Source organism: Canis lupus, chromosome 30, assembly GCF_011100685.1.
Source record: "Canis lupus familiaris isolate Mischka breed German Shepherd chromosome 30, alternate assembly UU_Cfam_GSD_1.0, whole genome shotgun sequence".
In the NCBI taxonomy this organism is placed as follows: Eukaryota; Metazoa; Chordata; class Mammalia; order Carnivora; family Canidae; genus Canis; species Canis lupus.
Genome location: NC_049251.1, coordinates 15279586 through 15301400, shown reverse-complemented (window position 1 = coordinate 15301400; position 21815 = coordinate 15279586). Strand labels below are relative to the sequence as shown.

General features: G+C 34.9%; 1 protein-coding gene across 2 annotated transcripts in view; it reads left to right on the top strand.

Annotated features, from left to right (window-relative positions):
* CEP152 (centrosomal protein 152) overlaps positions 1-21815 on the top strand; it is an 88990-nt gene that overhangs the window by 30733 nt on the left and 36442 nt on the right. For both annotated transcript variants that reach the window (XM_038580372.1, XM_038580371.1), the window contains exons 11-13: positions 518-609; positions 1438-1601; positions 16183-16387. In XM_038580372.1, the coding sequence (XP_038436300.1) occupies positions 518-609; positions 1438-1601; positions 16183-16387 (461 nt within the window). The remainder of the gene's footprint in view (positions 1-517; positions 610-1437; positions 1602-16182; positions 16388-21815) is intronic.

Below are 21815 nucleotides of genomic sequence, written 5' to 3'. Positions count from 1 at the left end.
TGGGAGCCTTCCCCTAGTACATTTAAAACATTAGGTTACCGAAGTTTCCAAAGCATTGCCCGAATATGCTTTTTTCACATGTGGAGGTGGGGGTGGTGGAAATAAAAGCATTTCGAAAGAAGCTAAAGGCAGCAAGATGTAGTTTTCTTATTAGAGGGTAGAAATGGGTTCCAAAGAATTTTTGCTTTGGCTTTCTATGAGTTGGAACATTATGCTCCTATTAAAGGACTCTTGGTATTAAGGTCTGTAGACGTGGCTGATTTGATTCATAGCACGGTCACAGTAGTCCAAGTCTTCAACCTCCCAAGGACATATGAAGAGCCATACTAAGTGTGTGGACATGTCTTGGAGGTGTCTGGACCCATGCTTTCTGGGTCCCACTGGTTATACCTTCGAGCTCCTAGAAAAGTAATGAAATGGTGATAATGCAGAACTCCACCTTCTGTAGTCTTCTGTACATCATAGGTACTTTGTCCCTTTACTTTTGGTGTGTTCTATGATTTCCCCCCCTCCATAGGCTCAGTACAGGAGGTGGCTCAGCTACGGTTCCAGCTGCAGCAAGCACAAAAAGCACACGCTATGAGTGAAAACATGAACAAGGCTTTGCAAGTGAGTGTTGCCACCTGGAAGAGACTCTGTGGGTAACTGAATTAGGCAGTGCTTACATCACTTTTCTAAACCTTGGATTTCTCTATAAAAGAGGTGGTTGGCCCATCTCCAGACCAGGCAATGAGAGTTGTTCACAGTCTCACCCACATAGGTAGTCAAGCCCAGGTCTGTCTGGACTGCAGAGCCAGGGCCTGTCCACCACCTGTCCACATCCCCACCCCCCATCAGTCTGCCTGTCTGTTGCCTCCATGTGGCATGTCCTTTCATTTATGGGTATATCCCAGAGATAAGTATATCTACAGGTGTGGGAGACCTGCAGTTTAGCTGCAATTCTCTCACATCCTCCTCCAGCGCTACTTACATTTTCCACTGGAGGAAGAGTTCCAGTATTACCTCTGTTGGAAAGACGTATTTTGCCTTTTCCCACCGGCAGACTAAAGTACAACACGTTCTTGGCAAACCGGTCTACTCTGTCTTCCAGGAAGCCAAAAAGTGCTGCCATCAGTTTGTCAGCTCAAGGGACACTTTTTATGGAGGACAAAAAGTAAGGGAGGGATGAGAGAAGCTCCTTATGTTTGCTTTCTCATTCATTTATTCCTTGGTTCATTCAGTTTTCTGGAAAACCTGATATGTGCTAGCCTTTCTAAAGTTATATAGATATTTTAATTATGCACCCATGTTCGTAGCAGCATCATTTTAAAGTTGTTATTTGATGTATGTGAAGAAGCCTTTCTGCTTTCTGTTGATCATTAAAATGAATTTAGAAGCATAGATAAATGACTGATTCCTTCATGTAGGAAAATAATTGTCAACAATTTTGTGTTTTAGGAAGAATTAACAGAACTGAAAGATGAAATTTCTCTCTATGAATCTGCCGCAAAATTAGGAATACTTCCAAGTGACTCAGAAGGAGAATTAAATATAGAACTCACTGAATCATATGTGGATTTGGGTATTAAGAAAGTCAACTGGAAAAAATCCAAAGTGAAGAGGTATTAAGCAAATAGTTTACTATAGAAGAGTCTGCACTAATAGTACTGAAGAGACATGTAAATGAGTGGCACCAGGCATGAAATGAGAGCTGACTAGGGATTCTTGAATGTGGGACAGTATGCCTTAGTTATTTCTAATGAGGTGTAAATGTGTGAAATAAAAATGAACAGAAACCTCAACTATTGATATTGAACTATCTTCAGTACCAATAGACATGTCAATTTCAATAAGGTATAAAATGATTAAAGTTAAAATATACAGAGTAAATTCTATGACTGAGGTTATGTATCTTTTATTATTGAGGTAAGGATGTATTATTTTTATTTGTACTGTGTGTGGAAGGCATTTATCAATGGCATGTGAAAAAATAAGCGTTAATTTTCCCTAGGATCTTGACTGTGATCTTACTTTTAAAATACGGATTCTGTCTTTTATACCACTGTTTGACACAGATGCTTTAGCAATCTCATGAAAGGAACAGAGGTGAAAAGGGTGGGGTGGTGGGAGAGGGAACACATTTTGGTACTGTTAAACACTTAAGAGCTGAATGAAGGACAGGATGTATATTTTTGAAGCACTTGCGGTCTGGAAGGTGCTATGCAAGGCTCTAGGAGTAGAGGACAAAAGATGAGGATGAAACTCTCCCTCTAGGGAGTTCACATGTGTGTGGGCAAGGAAAGGGAGGCATACTTGTGAGCAGCTAAATGCTGTGTGCTACACATTATCCTGGATATACAAAGAGGCATCTATCCAGTCATTCCTTCTGCTGGTGTGGAAAAAGGATGAAAGATGGATATTTGGCAGAGATTGCATTTAGGCTAAGGAGAGCCTTTCTTGAATACATATAAATGTCACACTTGCACCAGCAAGTGTATAGTTTCAGACTGGGTACCATCATTTTTGTTCCATGAGAGTGTTTACTACCTGTTATGTTTACGTATATGAATCTCCTGAAGGGTTTGCTCTATAATAGATTTTAGAAGTTAAGTATTTTAATCCTGTGATTTCATTTTCAAAATAGTAAGATGACATTCAGAAAATTGAAATATCAAGTGATCTGGTAATCCTGTGAAACAAGATGTTAATTCGGTTTAATAAGGCTCCATTTATCTGTAGGGTCAATCTTTAGGGACTCTCATCAACAGATTACAGATACAATCCAGAAGGAAGCTAGGATGCCAATAGCATAACTAGCATATGTGCACAACTAGGATGCCAATAGCACAACTAGCACCCTCAGGCTCTTATTGACTTAGATTTGTGTTTGTATCTCATGAGTTATCTGAGTTCCTGACTGCAGAGTAGCTGGGGCAGAGGGTTAGGAGGTAATACCAGTGTTTTGGTCAGATAGCCCAGCCTTAGCAAGGAGAGAGCTACAGAACTATAGCTGTGATCTCCCTCAAAATGCCCACAGACATGATCCTGTTATTGAAAAAAGCCTTCACCTTTGGTTAATTAAAGCAAAAAAAGGTTGTATGTATTATAAATCTATAGGTAGATTTACATAAAAGTTTGAAGTTAAGATGTAGTTATCTGGAAAATTTACTACTGTGAATGCCTCGTTTCCTGTTAATGCCAGATTAGTTCTAAATGGCTAGTGGAAGGAGCATGGTCTTTACATCCAGATTTTGTTTTGATTTGTAGTTTTGCCATTTATCACTGGCTTTGTGATCCTGGGCAAATTTCTTGGCTTTTCTGAGCCTGTTTTTGTATCAAGTTTTTTTCTGTTAAGTAGATTATAGATGTCTCTTGGAGGTTAAAATGAGGATTAAGGCATAAAGGGCCTCATATAATACGTTCTTGCACATATTAGGCATTTAAAAAATAGTTATTTATTTATTAGAGTATGCACCTGTGAGTGGTAGAGTGTGGGGTGAAGGAGAGAGAGAGAGAGAATCTCAAGCAGACTCTCCACTAAGACAGAGGCCAACACAAAGCTGGATTCCAGGACTCTGAGATCATGACCAGAGCCAAAATCAAAGAGTTGGACGCCTAACCAACTGAGCCACCCAGGCACCCCGCACATACTAGACATTTAGTCATTGATAGCTATTAATATTATTATTTAGTAGATGATTGGCTAAAATATAGCATTCATTTTTCATATTAATTCTTTTTTAATTCAACATATACTTTGTAAAAAGTTTTTGATCTTCATTTCAACCTTGGAGAAACATCAGATCTCTATTTTCATTTTCGGGTTGGGAAAACTAGTTCTCAAAGATCTGAACTCTTTTTGCCTATAAAGAGAGACCATTAGCAGCAGAACCAATACTTGAGCCCAAAACTTTATTGTCATGTAAATCTGTTGGTTTGTGTTTACATGACAAACCTTTTTAATTTCAACTTCATTCTTCCTTATGTCTTCTATTTTAGAGGGTTAAAGATTTAGTTCATCTCAAAAAAATTTTTTCTCTAGTTATTATTTTACTTTGAGCTATAATTAACCAGGGAATTGGGAAAATAATGCATATATATGTTATATAAAAATTATATATATATGTGTGTGTGTCTATATGTTTTACCTTTTCAGGTAGACTAACTTCATCACGATAACTTCTAAAATGTATTCTGCTTCTTCCCTTTGTATTTAGTTAGTACTCATAGCCAAAATCCTATAGTAATATAAAACACAGTCCTATAGATATCCAACCTGAGACATATCACATCACTGACATAGTAAAAGGACTTCTACCACATGTAGCTGGGAAAGTGGAGAATAACTAAGCACAGAATGAGTGGTCATTGAGATTTAGCTAGAAGTCTCTGTCTGAATCACAGGGTTTAGTGAAAAAAAAAAAAAGTTAGCTTTTAGTCATCCCACCCACCAGCAGTTTAATAGATATTCGGCTTTGAGGAAAAAGTAAAAATATTTATTCGTAGATCAAAGTGAGAGGAGATATAGGAGAGAAGAGATTTGTACCTTTTCTCTGCTGGATTGTGATTCTTAGAACAAGAGGAAGCCACAGTTTTCCCAGTGTCGAGAATTTTAGTTCTTTGTTGACTTGAGCTGCTTTCAAATCACTGACCCAAATATTAGCGGCTCCAAGCTTTTATTCTCAACTACCACCTCCCTTAAGCTACTGCCTAGTAAATTTGAAGGGTTTAGCCTCAGTGTTCTATTTCACATTCATGGAATTTGAGTAGCTAAATCTGCATGCAGCTTGCAGACAGCTTCCCCTCTCCCGTATTATAGTTGGCTGCGAAGCTCAAATAATAAACATTTAACAAGTGGAATGCCTTTTCCCTTTGGTCTTCTCAGCAGGCTTCATAAGGGACTACAGTTTATTTGGACTTAGGGGAACTGACTTCCACCGGGCTCAGCAGGACTGGTCACCACTGCTGACTTTTTCCCTTTTGGGAAAGAAGAGAAAATTATTTTAGCAAGCACTTTCCCCACTCTCTGACTTGGCTCTCTCTAGGAGTACATGATGTGCTATTTCAGTGGTCAGCATTCAGTAAGAAAAGAAATTAGGGATGCCTAATTTGTTAACTGAGCAAAGTAAGCATTCTGTTAAAAGTTCACCGCATCTTACAGCACAGGAAGATGCATTGTAATATATTTTATATTTCTTATGTAATTATATTTCTGTGAATTATATTTTTATCTTATATTTCTGTATAAATAGAAGTGGCTGAAGTAGATGAGATCTATATAGACATACTTACACCATATCTATTACCTATACAGGTGTTGTGTATATTGATAAATATGTAGTGTATTACAAGGAACTCCTTTGATAATGTAACATCTAAAAACCCCGAATATTTTGTTCATTCTTTCTCCTTTCCCCTCTGTCACTCTGTGTGTGTGTGTGTATAACATTTCATTTGGAATCCTCTGAAACTGAAGAACAGTAAAAATTAAACTAAGATACTATTATTTATTTCTTAGAACTACCTTTTAGGTTTTTAGAACAGTTTTAATTATCAGAAAAACTAGTACAATTTCCCTATACTCTGCACCCATTTTCCTCTGTTAACATCTTATACCAGCATGATACCTTTGTTACTATTAATGAACTAATATTGACACATTTGTTATTGACTAATGTCCATAATTTATTTAGATGTCCTCAGTTTTTGCCTGATGTCCTTTTTTCTGTTCCAGGATTGCATCCAGGATACCCCCATTGCATTTTGGAATCATGTTTCCTTAGGTTTCTCTTAACTTTCCTTGTTTCTGATGACCTTGAAGTTTTGAGAAATACTGGTCAAGTATTCTGTAGAAGCCCCTCTTGGAATTTGATGTTTTTCTCATGGGTTTTGTGGCATCTCACAGAGATGAGGTGCCATTTTCATCACATATTAAGAGTATATACTATCAACTACTTCTTGTCAAAAGTAACTTTTTCCTTTATTATGGAAAAATTAGAAAATGCAGATTAAGAAAATAGAAGAAAATTAAAGGCAACATTACCTCACTTTACCTGCCATGAAGAAAACCACTTCAACATTTTGATGTATAATTTCCATATTATCTATTTTGTATATTTCTAAAAGAAAATAATATTGAATGTATTGTTTTAATGTGTTTTTTTAACTTAGTATATTCTGAAGTCTCAAGATGTCAATAAATATTGTATATATTTAGAGATGGATTTGTAGATGAAGCAACTATAGTAATGCACTGTTTAATTTTTTATGATAAGTAATACAATATTATTTTATCATAAGCATCTTTGTAGTCAAGTCTTCATTCACATCTTTATTTCCTTAGGATGTGAGTGAATATCCTCGCTAGGAGGTGTGCACATATTTGAGGTTTTTGATACATGCTACCAAGCAGCTCTGTAGTTTATTACCCACATTGTGTGGCAGTATCTATTTCTGTGTATCCTAGCTGGTACTGAGAGTTTTCCTGTTTAAAATTTTTATGCAGTTAGATCCATCACTCTCTAGCTGTATGATTTCTTGATGGGATTTTTCTAGTAAGTTTTATAGTTTTGTTTTACTTTTAAAACCTTTTAAAATTGAGACAAGTGCATGAAACCTAAGTGTATAGCTTAAACACAGATTTTTAAAGTGAATGCCCATGAAACCACCCCCCAGAAATAAACGCCAGCAGCTGTACATATGCCTCTTCCTAGTCATAACCTTGAAGTTAATGACTATCCTAAATGCTGTAGCAATTGTTTTCTGTTATCTTGTAAGACCTAATCATACCTAAACACTATAGATTAGGTTTGCCTTTATACAAAGGGTAACTCATACATTAGATGCTCTTTTTCTTCTATAATTTTACTGAGATGTATTTAAAATACCATAAAATTTACCCATTTGAAGTGTACAGTTCAGTGATGTCTACTATATTGAGAGTTGTGCACCCAGTACCATAACCTAATTTAGAACATTTCAATAAACGTTTTGGGAATGTTTCCCCAAAAAGAAACGCTTTACCTACATTCTTCATTACCCCTTCTTGTCCTGACAGCCCCAGGGAATCACTAATCTGCCTTCTATCTATGGATTTGCCTATTCGGTATACTTCACATGAATGGAATTGTATAGTATGTGGTATTTTGTAGCTGGCTTCTTTCATTTAGCATAATGCTTTCAGAGTTCATTCACGTTGCAGTGCTTCATTCTGTTTTGTAGCCAAATAATATTCTGTTGTGTGAGTATATATCACATTTGACTTAATCATGCATCAGCTGATTGGACATTTATTTGGGTTGTTTCTACTTAGGCTATTATGAATAATGCTACTGGGAACATTTGTACACAGATTTGTGTGGATATATGTTTTCATTTCTCTTAGATAAACAGTTGACCCTTGATCAGTGCACAGGATTAGGGGCACTGACCTGCTGTGCAATTGAGAATCTGCATATGACTTTTGACTTTCCAAAAACTTAACTGCCTACTGTTGATCAGAAACCTTACCAATAACATAAACTGTTGATTAACATGTATTTTGTATGTTATGTGTATTAATATATTTTATTCTTACCTTAAAGTAAGCTAAAGAAAAGAAAATGTTAAGACAGTCATAAGGATGAGAAAATACATTTACGAAATGTACCGTATCAAAAAAATTCCATGTATAAGTGGATCTATGCAGTTCAAACTTATATTATTCAAGCAAGGGTCAACTGTATATCTGGGAGTGGAATTGCAGAGTGATGTGGTAATTCTGTGTTTAGCATTTTGAAAAATGGTCATGGTGTTTTCCAAAGTGGCTGTATCATTTTATGTTCCCACCAGCGATATATGAGGGTTCCAGTTTTTTTATATCCTTGCCACCACTTGCTATTTGGCTTTGATTTGCCAATGATATAGTTTTTATTTGATGGCTAATGATGTTGAACATCTTTTAATGTGTTTTTTGACCATTTGTATGTCTTCTTTGGAGAGCCCTCTTCAAATCTTTTGCCCATTTTAACATTGGGTTGTCCTTTTTTTTGGTTTTGAGAGTTCTTTATATATTCCAAATACAAATCTTGTGTCAGATATATGATTTGCAAGTATTTTCTCCTGTTGGTTGTCTTTTCACTTTCTTGATAGCATCCTTTGAAGCACAGTCTTTACTTTTATGAAGTCAAACAACATATTTTTTGTTTAGTTGCTTGTGCTTTTGATTATCTAAGAAACCACTCTCTAATCCCAGATCCTGGAGATTTATACCTATGTTTTCTTCTCCAAGAGTTTCATCTCTTACATTAGATCTTGGATTCATTTTGAATTAATTTTTACGATATGATATGATGTAGAACTTCATTCTTTTGCATGTGATATCTAATTGACCCAGTACCAAAATTGTTTTGACATCCTTGTGAAAAATCAGTTGACTCTAAATGGAGGGTTTATTTCTAGGCTCTCACTTCTATCCCATTGACCTGTATGTTCTTATGCCAGTACCATACTGTCTTGTTGGTGTAGTAAGTTTTGAAATTAGAAAGTATGAATCTTTCAACTTTGTCTTTTTCAAGATCGCTTAGGCTATTCTGGATCTCTTGCATTTCCTAATAAATTTTAGGATTAGTTTATCAGTTTCTACAAAGAAACCAGCTGGGATTTTGTTTGGTGTTGCATATAGTCTGTAGATTAGTTTAGGGGAGTATTATAATCTTAGCAATATTGGGTTCTGATTCATGAACACAGGATGTCTTTCCAATTACTTAGGTCTTTCATCTCTTTCCATATACTAATGTATTTTGTATTTTTGTGGTTTTCAGTGTGTTAGAGTCTTATACCTCTTTTGTTAAATTTACTCCTAGTTATTCTCTTGGCTATTCTTTTTTGCTGGATTGTTTTCTTAATTTTATTTTGAGGTGGTGAATTCCTAGTGTATAGAAATAACATTTAATTTTATATATTGATCTTGTATCCTGATATGTTGCTGAACTTGTTAATTTAGTTCAAATAGTTTTTTAGTGGATTGCTTAGAATTTTTTTTTTTTTGGTATAGGATCATATCATCTGAAAATAGAGATCATTTTATGTCTTTCTTTCCAATCTGAATGCCTTTTATTTTTCTTGACTAATTGCTTTAGCTAGAATCTCTAGTAAAATGTTGAATAGAAGTGGTAAAAACTGATACTCTTGTTTTGCTCTTCAACTCATGGGGAAGCATTCAGTCATTCTCCATTAAGCATTAATGCTAATCCTGTGTGTTTTTCATAGACATAGATGTTCTTTAGATTTTTTTTCCACTTAACATTTTGTTGTGAAACTCATGGCGTGGCATATAACTGTAGCTCATTCACTTAGATATACAAATATGTATATGTGTGCTTTATTTATGAATAAATGAATAGTCTAGTTTATTTGCCATCCTACTAACCATAGATTCTTTATGTTACTTCCTAGTATAATGTGCATACATTCCTGTTGGGTATATACATAGAAGTAAAATTGCTTGTGGTATATGTGTTTCATTTTAAGAGGTATTGGAAACTCTTTTCCATAGTGGTTGTTCCAATTTACATGAGAAGTGTATGAAAGTCTTGGTTGCTCTGTCTCTTTGTTAACACTTGATATTTTAAGTTTTTTACTTTAAGCCATATAATGTGTAGTGATATTTTATTGTGGTTTTAATTTGTATTGTCCTATATTAATGAGATTGAGCTCCATTGAAAAAACTGTTTATTGGCTTTTGGGTGTGGGGTGTGTGTGTGTCTGTCAGTGTATGTGTGTGACTTGTTCATGTCCCTCTTCAATTTTTAAATGACTTTGTGTGTACATGTGTTTTGTTGATTTTTAGAAGTTTTTTTCTTTTATAAATATCTATTCCACATATGAATTCTTTGATGGTTATATGTATTGTAAATATCTCTCATTTTTAACCTTTTGTCTTTTGATGAATGGAAGTTTTTTTTTTTTTTTAACTTTAGTCAAATTTATCATTAGTGCTTTGTATGTTCCCTTTAAGAAATCTTTCCTGTTGGGGTGCCTGGGTGGCTCAGTTGGTTAAGTGACCAACTCTTGGATTTGGCTTAGGTCATGGTCTAGAGTCCTGGGATCCAGCTTTGTGCTCATTAGGGAGTTGACTTAGTGATTCTGTCTCTCTCTCCCACCCTGCTCATGCTCTTGCTTACACTTTTTCTCTAAAATAAATAAATACATCTTGAAAAAAAAAAAAGAAACCTTTCCTGTTAGCCCTATGATGCCTTCTAAAAGCTTTAATGCTTTGCCTTATATTTTGTTTTTACCATCGCTCTGGAATTGCTGTTTTTTGTTAGGATTTTTCTGATTATTCTTGATCCTACATTCAAATGAACTTTATGATTAACTTGTTCTGCTCCAGGAAAAAAAATCCTGAGAATATTTTTATTAGGATCACATTAAACTTATACATTGACCTAGGGAGAGTTGATATTATAATGATGTTGAATTTTTTTTATCCAAGAATATACCATGCCTTTTCATTTACTTATATCTATTTTTGTCTCTCAAGAATGTTTTAGTTTTTTATATTTAGGTTATTGCACAATTCTTGTAAAATTGATGTATTTTTACAGTAGTAAATAGGGTATTCATTTCTATTATTTCTTCTTGAGTATTTTTTGTACATATATACACACACACATATATGTGTGTGTGTGTGTGTGTATATATATAGAGAGAGTTATAACCTTTTTTTTTTTTTTTTTAAGATTTTATTTATTCATGAGAGACAGAGAGGCAGAGACATAGGCAGAGTAAGAATCAAGCTCCCTGTAGGGAGCCTGATGTGGAACTTGATTCCAGGACCCCGGGATCATGCCCTGAGCCAAAGGCAGTTGCTCAACCGCTGAGCTACCCAGGTGTCCCTAACCTGTTACTTTCTAACTCTTACTGTTTGCAGTAATTTTTCCATTATATTTTAGGTTTTTCTAGGTATAATTATATTAATAGCAAATAATGGAGATAATTGTGCCATTTTTGTTCCACTTATGCTCCAAATTGTTTTCTCTTTAAGGTTGCATTAGAGGTCCTCTGTTTTATTTTATGTAGATATTGATAGTATAAATGCTGTTTTTCAAAGTGACCATACTATTTTGCATTACCAAAAGCAATGTCTGAAGTTTCAGTTGTTCTACATTGTTGTTAAAACTTAGTGGTGTTAATCTTTTTAATTTGAGCATTTGTAATGTGTGTAGTGATAATCTTATTGTGGTTTTAATTCTTTTTTAGATTATTTATTTATTTATTTGTGAGAGACACACAGAGAGAGAGAGGCCACAGGCAGAGGGCGAAGCAGGCTCCATGCAGGGAGCCTGATGTGGGACTCGATCCCGGGTCTCCAGGATCACGCCCTGGGCCCAAGGCAGGCACTAAACCGCTGAGCCACCCAGGGATCCCCTGGTTTTAATTTTTATTTACCTAATGACTAATGATCTAAGGATCTTTTTTTTCTTTTTCTTTTAATGTATTTGTTTATTTGAGAGAGAGGGAAAGAGGGAGAGATTGCACATGCACAAGGTGGGGGTGGGGGGGAAAGGGCAGAAGGAGAGAGAAAATCTTAAGCAGGTTCAGGCCCAGCATAGATGGAGCCAACACTGGGATTAATCTCACAACCCTGAGATTATGTCTTGAGCCAAAGTTAAAAGTTGGATGCTTAACACTGAGCCACCTAGATACCCCTAAGCATCTTTAGATGTGCTTTTCTTTCTTTTTCTTCTTTTTTTCCTGATGTGTTTACTTGCTATTTGTATATGTTGTTTGGTCTTTATATATTCCAAGATACAAGCCCTTTATCTGATATATATATGTTGTGAATATTTTCTTCTACTTTCTGGTTTACCTTATCATGTTCTTAATGGTATCTTTTGAAGAGCAAAAGTTTAAGTTTTTAAGAATTCAAATTTATTAGTTATCTCTTTTGTAGTTCATGGTTTTGTGTTCTAATGTAACCATATCACAAAAATTTTCTTAAGATTTTAGAAATTTAATAGTTTTACCTCTTACATTTATATCTATGATCCATTACGAATTAGGTTTTTAATATGATATGAGGTAAGGATTGATGTCCATTTTTTTCATAGCAATATCCAGTTGATCTAATACCATTTGTCAGCAAAACTTTTCTTTCCTCGTTGAATTGCTTTAATATCTTTGTTGATAATTAATGGACCATTTGTGGCCTCTTTCTGTACTCTCCATTCTGTTTCCCTACTCTTTTTGTTGATACCAGTCCTGATACTGTAACTTTACTGTAAGTCTTGAAATGTGTTGGACAAGTCCTTCAACTCTGTTTATTTTCAAAATTGTTCTGAGTATTCGAAGATCTTTGTATCTCAAAATAAATTTAATGATTAGCTAATCAATATCTCCAACAAAATCTACTTGAATCTTAATTGGAATTATGTTGAATCTATAGGCCATTTTGGGGAGAATTGATATCTTAAGAAATTGCTATTTAATTATACATAAATAAAGCTGGAGGGGAAAAAATGAGTCTTCCAATTTCAGGGCATATGTTATACATCTCTCTTACATCTTTAGTTTCTCTACAGTAATGTTTTGTAGTTTTAGAGATTTCCCTTTGGTAGGTAACATTTTTCCTTTAGTTTGAAGAATTTTCTTTAGCATTTCTTGGCAACAAATTCTAGGTGTCCTTATATGAAAACGTCTTTTTATTTGCTGATTATAGAATTCTGGATCAACAGTTCTTTTATTTCAGCGTGTTAAAGATATGTTCTTCTACTATCTCTGGCCTTGGTGGTTTCTGAAGGAAAATCTGTTATTTGGACCATTATCCTGTGTGTAAAGTGTCGTTTTTCTTTTGTTGTTTTAAAGAATTTTTTTCCTCTTTTCAGCATTTTGGTTATGATGTGTCTGTTTTTTGTTTTTGTTTTTTTCATTTCATTTGGGGTTTACTGAGCTTATTGAAAATGTAAATTTATCATGTCTTTTATCAAATTTGTGAAATATTGACCATTATTCAGATATTTTTCTGTCCTTCTTTCTTCTGTCCTATTCTAGGTCTCCAATTATGCAACTTAAATTTTTTTATATTGTCTGACAGTTCCTGAGACACTGTTCTTTTTTTCTGATTCTTTTTTTTTTTTTTTTTTTTTTTCTGTTTTCACACTGGATAATTTCTACTGAGCTATTTTCAAGTTTACTCATTCTTTTCTTTTCTTCTGTCATCTGTTTTATTAAACTTATCCAGTGAGGGTTTTTTCTTTTTTTTAAGTATTTTTCAATGATAAAATTTCTGTTTGGTTCCTTTATAGTTTTTATTTCTCTGTTGACAATTCCTATCTTTTCATTCATTTTAAATATGTTTTCCTTTATTTCATAGAATAGAGACATAATAGCTACTTTAAACTTTGAAGACTCTCTGTGATAGTAGCTCTAGCATTTGTGTCATCTATAGGTTTTCTTTTTTTCTTGCAAATTGGTCCCATTTTCTTGGTTAGTTGCATGTTGAATAATTTTAGATTATATACAAGGATACCTTGTTTTATTGTGCTTTGCAGATACTGCATTTTCTTTACAAATTGGCAATCCTGCATCAATCAAGTCTATTGATGCCATTTCGCCAACAGTGTCTGCCAATCATATGTCTCTGTGTCACATTTTGGTAATTCTCACTATATTTCAAACTTTCTTATTATGTTTGTTGTGGTGATCTGTGATCTATAATTACAACTCGCTAAAAGCTCCGACAATGGTTAACATATTTTAGCAACAGAGTATTTTTTAATTAAAATTCGTGTATTGTATTTTAGGCCACACTATTGCTCAACTTAGTTGACTATTCATTTGGGTCACTTTATTGCAATATTTGTTTAATGTGGTGGTCTGCATCCAAATCTGTGATACCACTGTGGTGTGCTTGTATTAGATGTTAAGATTTTTAGGTTGCGTAGAAGCTTGTATGGGTGTTTCAGATCTCAGTTTATTTGTCCAAGCCTTTGCCACATTGGTACCACTCTGTCCTTGAATGCATAGCTCAAGAGTTAGTCATTGTGAGATTTGTGTGTGTGGTTCAAATTTCAGTTAAATTCTCCAAATATTTGCTCTGTTGGCTTGTGGGTCTATTCTGTGCATGTATACATAGTTCAGGGTTTTGACTGAGGCTTATACGTATTTATGCACAGAATTCATGACTCCTTTCTCTGATTCTCTCCTCTCTAGGAGTTTTCCTGTGCTTTCTATCATTGGTTTTCAGCAATTTGATGTTAATATAACTTATGGTGGTTTTCTTCATTTTTTTTACTTGAGATTCATTGAGCTTGTAGGTTTTAGTAGGGTTTTAGTTTTCATCAAATAGAATTTTGGTCATTTAAAAATTTGGGGAGGCACCTGGGTGCTCAGTCCATTAAGCATCTGCCTTTGGCTCAGATCATGATCCCAGGGTTCTGGCCCCACACTAGGCTCTTTGCTCAGCAGGGAGTCTGCTTCCCCTTCTTCCACTCTCTGTCTCCCGCTCTTGCTTGCTCTCTCTCTCTCTCTCTCTCTGAAATAAATAAAATCCTAAAAAAAAAATTTTTTTTCTGCCCCCTTCGTTTCTTCTTTGATAAGATTTCAGGTACAATGAGGTTAGAAAGCTTAACATGCTCAATATATTTCTGTTTTACTCGCCTTTCTGTGTTTAATTTTGTAGGATTCTATTGCTATGTCTTTATGTCTGATGATTTTTTCTGCAATATTAAATAAGCTGTTAATCTCATCCGGGATATTTTTCATTTCAGATGTTATAATTTTTAGTCTAAGTTCAGTTTGGGTCATTTTTTTTTTTTTTTTTTTAGTTTGGGTCATTTTTATATCCTCTGTTTCTCTCCTCACTATGTTCATGCTTTTTTTCTTGCCTCGAACATATGCAATATATTTAATTAATTCTACTGCCAGCATCATTGCTGGGTCAGTTTCTGTTGATTGATTTTTCTTCTGGTTATGGTTTATATTTTCTTTCCTTACTTGCATGCCTCATAAGTTTTGATTAGATGCTGCACATTTTGAATTTTATGTTTGAGATGTTAGATTTTTGTTGTATTTTTAAAAAATATTGTTATTCTTTTTCTGTGACACACTTAAGTTTCCTGGAATCCATTTGGCCCTTTCACGGCTTTATAGGTTTTGTTGGGTCAGATTTAGAGGAGATTTTATTTAATCTGGGGCTAATTTGGCCCCATTACTAAGGCAATATTTGATAATTTGTGAATTTGGAGACCTTTCCAGTATGGTTCATTGGAATCCCCAATATCCCCAGCTCTATTCATTTCCTATGGTTCTTTCCCTGGCCTTGCAGTAATATTCTCACATGGATATACAAATATCTAGAGCTCTCTTTCTGTGTAGCTACCTTTCCCATAGTATTTCCCTCATCAAATTCTAGCCATTTTGGCCTTCCTAAACTGAGCTCTACAACTTGGTGAAATTGCTAGGCTGCTTTTGGCTTTTCTCTCCCTGTGCCACAGGCTGGAAAATTCCCAGGGAGAAAGCAACAGCAATCAGAACTCACCTTGTCTGTTTTCTTTTTCTGAGAGATCATTATGCAGTGCTGCCTATTGTCTAATGATTGAAAACCACCATTTAATATATTTTGTTTGGTTTTCTAGGTTTTCTTTTTTAAGGCAGGAAGACAAATCTGGTACTTTGAATCCATTATGGCTAGGAGCAAAGTTCTAATTTCGGTTCTGAAATATATCGAAACTAAAGTTGGAATTAAATTAGCATAGCCTTTATTTTTGTTACTTTTGCCCCAGTTGCTCAGATAACCACCCAGACTTGTGTATTAATAATAGAGATACAGAAATTGTTAAGATGACTAGTATTTTACTTTTCACTGCCTCCTTTATTTTCATGTTGTTTCTCATAGGGTCATAAAGGGCATGCATATATAGCATGCAACTTAACCAAAAACAAAAAAAGCATGCCATATTGAAGTTCACATGACTGAACTCCTTTCAGTGAGGCAGGCAATCTAAGCATAATAATAGTCTTCTTATGAATAAACTTACTTCTATATATGGGGACATAGCAAAAATGATATCCTTGTTTAAGACAAAGCTTAAAATTGTTTTTGAAATACTAGTGTGTAGTTGTATAGGTCACACAACTTGGTCGCAACTGCAGTTAGTCAGGGAATGACCATGCTTGATTTGTTACTTGCTTTAATATTAAATATGATAATTTCTCCATTAGCATTGTACAGCAAGAAGAGCCAAATGATGAGCTTTCCAAAGATGAGGTCATTCTGAAGCTGAAAGCAGAAGTGCAGCGTTTGCTGGGTAGCAACTCGGTAAAGCGTCATCTGGTGTCTCAGTTACAAAATGATCTCAGAGACTGTCGTAAGAAAATTGAAACTCTTCAACAAGCGGAGAAAGATGAAAAAAGCATCAAGGTTGAGGTTTGTAGAATTTGTAGAGTTAAAAACGCATCTTTAAAAGCTTTAATTAAAAAACATGCTTATAATCTTCATGTTTATTTATTTTTTTTATAAATTTTTTTTTTTTAAAGATTTTATTTATTTATTCATGATAGTCACAGAGAGAGAGAGAGAGAGAGGCAGAGACACAGGCAGAGGGAGAAGCAGGCTCCATGCACCGGGAGCCCGATGTGGGATTCGATCCCGGGTCCCCAGGATCGCGCCCTGGGCCAAAGGCAGGCGCGAAACCGCTGCGCCACCCAGGGATCCCAATCTTCATGTTTAAATCAAACCTTTCTCTTCCAGGGTTTCATTTGACATTATTTAGAAGTCCAGTATAAAGAAAGGAATGCCACATAAAGTAATATATTTTCTAGTTCCTTTTGGCATCTTGTAAATAACATGCTAATTAGGTGAAATTCCTTTACCACAAATCCAGGAAGTAATCTATGTAACAAATACCTACATTTCCTCAAGATTGGCTTATACCAACAGTGTTCTAGTCTTAAATTCTCCACAACTAGATCCTTTAGCACTTTGTCCATGAGATTTCTCTGGCCCATGTTCCTGTAATAAGCTTCATTCTATATAAGGAAATTAATTATGTAGTAGTGATGTTATGAGTGGGAAAGGTGCAGAAACCAGTTAAGTCAAAATCACTGAATCCACTTTTATATCCTTCAGTTAGTGTCCTCATTTTACAGATGAGGAAAAGGAAGCTGGAAGAAAATGTGACACTTCTGAGGTCACAGAGTCAGTCTTAAGGCAAATCGAAATGAAAACACTTGACTAGTGAGTTGGTCAAGGTTATTTCCCCAAGATCTTTCTATCACAGAGATCTTTACCATTGACCTCATTTCATAGTTGCCTTTTCACCCTACCATATGTCCAACTCCCAATCCATCTATGGTCTCAATAGAAAAGGATACATGTAAGACCTAGTAACTAAAAGGAAAGGGAAGGAGGAAATGAATGTGGGTGCTATATTCCTTTTCCTTCTGGATGGAAATGATATTTTACTTCCCCCTTTATTACTGTTTTATCTCCTAATCCTTTAAACTAGGAGTTGTATTCATTAAAATGATCCTATTAAATTATGCAAGATGTTTTATGATGTTTATTATTATGAAATTTTAATTGTATCAGTTTTCCAAAAAATAATAGTGTGTTTTCACTGTTAAAGTTCTGACCAGTCTGGTTCCTTCTGCTGAGTAACTGTATTTGATAAGTACAATGACAATGTTGATTTCAGTGTTAATAATCAAATGAGAAAGAACCTCCCTTCCCCCCAGCACATGTAACATCTCTAAATCAAGCTGTCTTGTTTCCATGTTTTTTACAAAAGATGGGAATAAACCCTCATGTTTCAATTTGTGTTAGAGTTGGTTAGTTCAAGTGTTTTGGTGAGAGTAGCCTAAGATTTAGGAGAATAGGAACCTGGTTTAGAGTTTGAACTTTAGCTCAGGTGTCCATGGTTCTTTCTTTGTTCTGTACTGGAATTACTGATGGCATTTGCTCTACAGATATACATCCACGTATGTAGCAGATGATGGTGGCCGTGTCTTATGCTTTTAAAATTTTAACTTTTGCCTCCATAGTATGAAGAGAGCTATCTCATTGTTGAATATTTTTTGTCCGGCCACTCTTTTACCATAGTGATTTCTCAGCAGTCCACGTTTGGTTTTTCTTATAAGTGTGACTTGCCAGCCTCTGCTGCTTATGTCTGTCTTGCTTCCACTTACTATATAGGGATTTCTTGGGAGTATTGATGATTTTCTGCATGTTTGCTCAGTAAATCCTTGTTGAATTAATACACATATTGATCCCTTTCTAGAGGGGGGAAAGGGAGAGGAAGTAGTAATTTAACCAACATACTTTTTAGATAAACACTCAAGTTCATGGTCATCTATCTAATTAGTTCATGGACACCTTCAAACTATGCCTTTGCTTATTTCCCACATCTTTTCTAATGAACTTTCTACTTAGTCTGTAACATTAGAAAGCAGGGTTGGGAAGTACATGGAAAAAGAGCAAATCATTCAGCTGAAGCTTTTTTTTTTAAATCTACTCTATGCAAGGTCTTGTGGGATTCAGTGAAAGAAACAATGGCCATTCCTTGAAGGAATTTAGAATCTAGAACAGCACTATCCAATAGAAATATAATGGAGCTACATATGTAACTTAAAATGTTCTAGTGATTCCATTAAAGTAAAAGTAATGGTGAAATTAATTTTAATAATATATTTTACTTAACCCAATATATTCAAAATATTATCTTCTCAATATGTAATCAATGTAAAATTATTAATGGGATGGTTTGCATTTTTTTTATTTGCTTTTTTTATGATTGTGCCAAGTCCTTGAAATCTGACCTGTGTTGTCCATTTATAGCACATTTCAATTTGGATAAGATATGTTTCTCTTTTTAAAAATTATTTATTTAAATTCAATTTAATTAACATACTGTATTATTAATTTCAGAGATAGAATTTAGTGATTCATCAGTTTCATATAAAACCCAGTGCTCATTACTTCAAATGCCCTCCTTGATGCCCATCACCCAATTATCCCATCCTACCACCCACCTCCCTTCCAGCAATCCTCAGTTTTTTTCTTGTAGTCAAGTCTTTGCCTTCCTGTTTTTGTCTTAATTTATTTTTCCTTCCCTTCCTCTCTGTTCATGTTTTGTTTCTTAAATTCCATATATGAATGAAATCATATGGTATTTGTCTTTCTAGTTCCCTCTAGTTCCATCCACATCATTCCAAATTTCAAGATTTCATTCTTTTTGATGACTAATATTCCATTATATATGTGTGTATGTGTGTGTGTACATATACATGTACATATATATATATTTTTCCCCCAAGATCTTTCTATCACAGAGATCTTTACCATTGCCTTTGTGTATATATACCATTTACATTTACCATTGTGTGTGTGTTTATATACACACACACGTATATACAAACACACACCACATCTTCTTTATCCGTTCATCTGTCAATGAACATTTTTCAAGTGCTCAATAGCCATCTGTGGTTAATGGCTACTGTATTCAACAGTACAGATCCGGAGGGAGATGAACATGTATAACTTTGTGTAATAAGGATGATACTGGTTGCAAAGTGCTCTAAGAAAGAATAACTAACCAGGCATGGTTGTAGGGGAGATGGTAAGGCAAACCTTAGTGAGGTTTTTAAGGAGGGAATATTTGATCTCTATCCTGAAGGATAAAGGCAGGAGAGAAGGTAGGAAGGAACATGTCAGACTTGAGCAGAAGTATATAAAAAAGGATGTAACAAATAACTGGTATAACTAGGGAGTAGGGCATGTGTCTAGAAGTCTATATTGTATAAGTTTCAATCGTCTGGAATCTTTGAGGCCAAAAACATATAGATGTTATATCAATTTTTGGAATAATATAGCTGGCATTAAATCCTGAGGTTAATGAAGTAATGTTGAACTTCTCTGCTTGCTATAGGGATGTTAAGAGAAAGAACATGTCAATTTAAACTTCCTTGGATATCTTTTTAAAGAGAACTAGGTCATCAAAATCCTTTCCTAAAGCCTTTCTAAGTATTGAAAAGGGCAGCAAAATATTTACTCTGTAATCTTAATTAGCATGTTTCTTTTATGAATGTTTAAAAGTATTTGGTTGTATTTATTGCTTTATAACTTTGTAGTATATTTTATTTTTATTCATATCCATCTTATATAGAAAAATTAAAGATTATCACAGAAATTCTGTTGTTTTTGCTTTCATATCATTTGAGTATTCAAACAGTACTGTTCTCTGACATTTCCAGGATCATTAAGATGAATATTAGGAACTTGTCCATATGTAGCACTATGCACTAATTGGGAGTGAACTAAATTCTATGCTGTTCATTCCAGTTGAACAACTGGGCCTTTAAGGTAGAATGTAGTAAAGTCCTTAGGAAGATAAGTCTAGCAGTCAGGATCCATATCTACACTGAATTTTTTGTTAGCATAATAAATAAAACATAGAGGCCTTTTTGTATCTGCTACTCAGTGGAGATCATTACCTAGCCACGAGCTGTGGTTAAAACAATACTCTGATTCCAAGGTACTTGATAGGCAATGTTCAGTAGCCAACTCAGAAAGTTCTTATCCAGTCTTTTTAGACATAGAAATTAGGAAGGTAATGTAAGAATTGGTATATTACATGTCTTTTTTTCTTCAAGGTAATATCTTTAGTATTCTGACTTTAGAAAGAAGTTTCATTGTAACATTCAAGTGGTCTTTTTCTTTTTAAAGGTCTTTTTTTTCTTTTAGATTTTATTTATTTATTCTTGAGAGATAGAGACAGAGACATAGGCAGAGGGAGCAGCAGGCTCCCTGTAGTGAGCCTGATGCAGGATTCGATGCCAGGACTCTGGGCCCACAACCTGAGCTGAAGGCAGGCACTTAACCAACTCAGCCACCCAGGCAACCCTTAAGTAAGGGTTTTGTGCTGATAGGTACAAGTACCTAGTCCGTGTGTGCCTGCAGTGTGATAATATGTCAAAACAGAGCGTAATACCTAGCTGTGAAAATTGGTTTCCCCTGTCATATCAGTATGACGTTATTTTCAATCATTTCCTTTCATAATAATATAAAACTCACCAATGGGGAAGGAAGCACAAATGAATATCATAAACTTTAAAAAGTGGAGGCCAAGTTAGAAAAATTAAAGCCATTCTAATGAGTCAGTAAAATCCTTGAAAGTCTCATTAGTACCTCTACATCTGGAGAGAACCTCACAGAGTAGATATTCGTAGCTCTTCTCTCCTCTGGCTAGCGTAGAAGCAGTGGCTTCTGGACAATGATGGCAAGTGAAAAAGGGAAAATCAACAACTGGAGCAGTCTCCCTGTAAAGAAAAGTGGAGGCTAAGAATCAGAAGACTGAACCAGAACCTGGGTGTTCTGTTACCCTACATGTGAATGAGATACCCGTACCTCCCCAATGAGGAGAATGAATCTTGATACAGGATATTTTTTATACATTGTAAAAGAGAGCTCAGACTTCAGGTAAATACATAAACCAACAAGTCAAATGGAGTAGATATTTAAAAAAAAATCTTTGTGGCCCCTACAATGAATAAATAATTCACAAAGGTAGATAAAGAAGACACTTAGATGGTAAGAGTAAAATGTGAAATAGTATAAGCAGACAAATCTGGGAAGATGAAAAACGAATTATGAAGGCATGTTAAGAGGTTCTGCTCTGATGGCAATGCAAGAAATGCAAATGATAGCAGGTGTTGGCTACCCTTTCCCCATAAAATACAATAATTATTTCAAAACAGTCATTGCCCTTGGAGGCAAAGAGAATTGGACAGATTCTCACAGATGGACTACCTGACAATATACATTTGCATGATCTTGTGGGAAACAATTTGCCAAA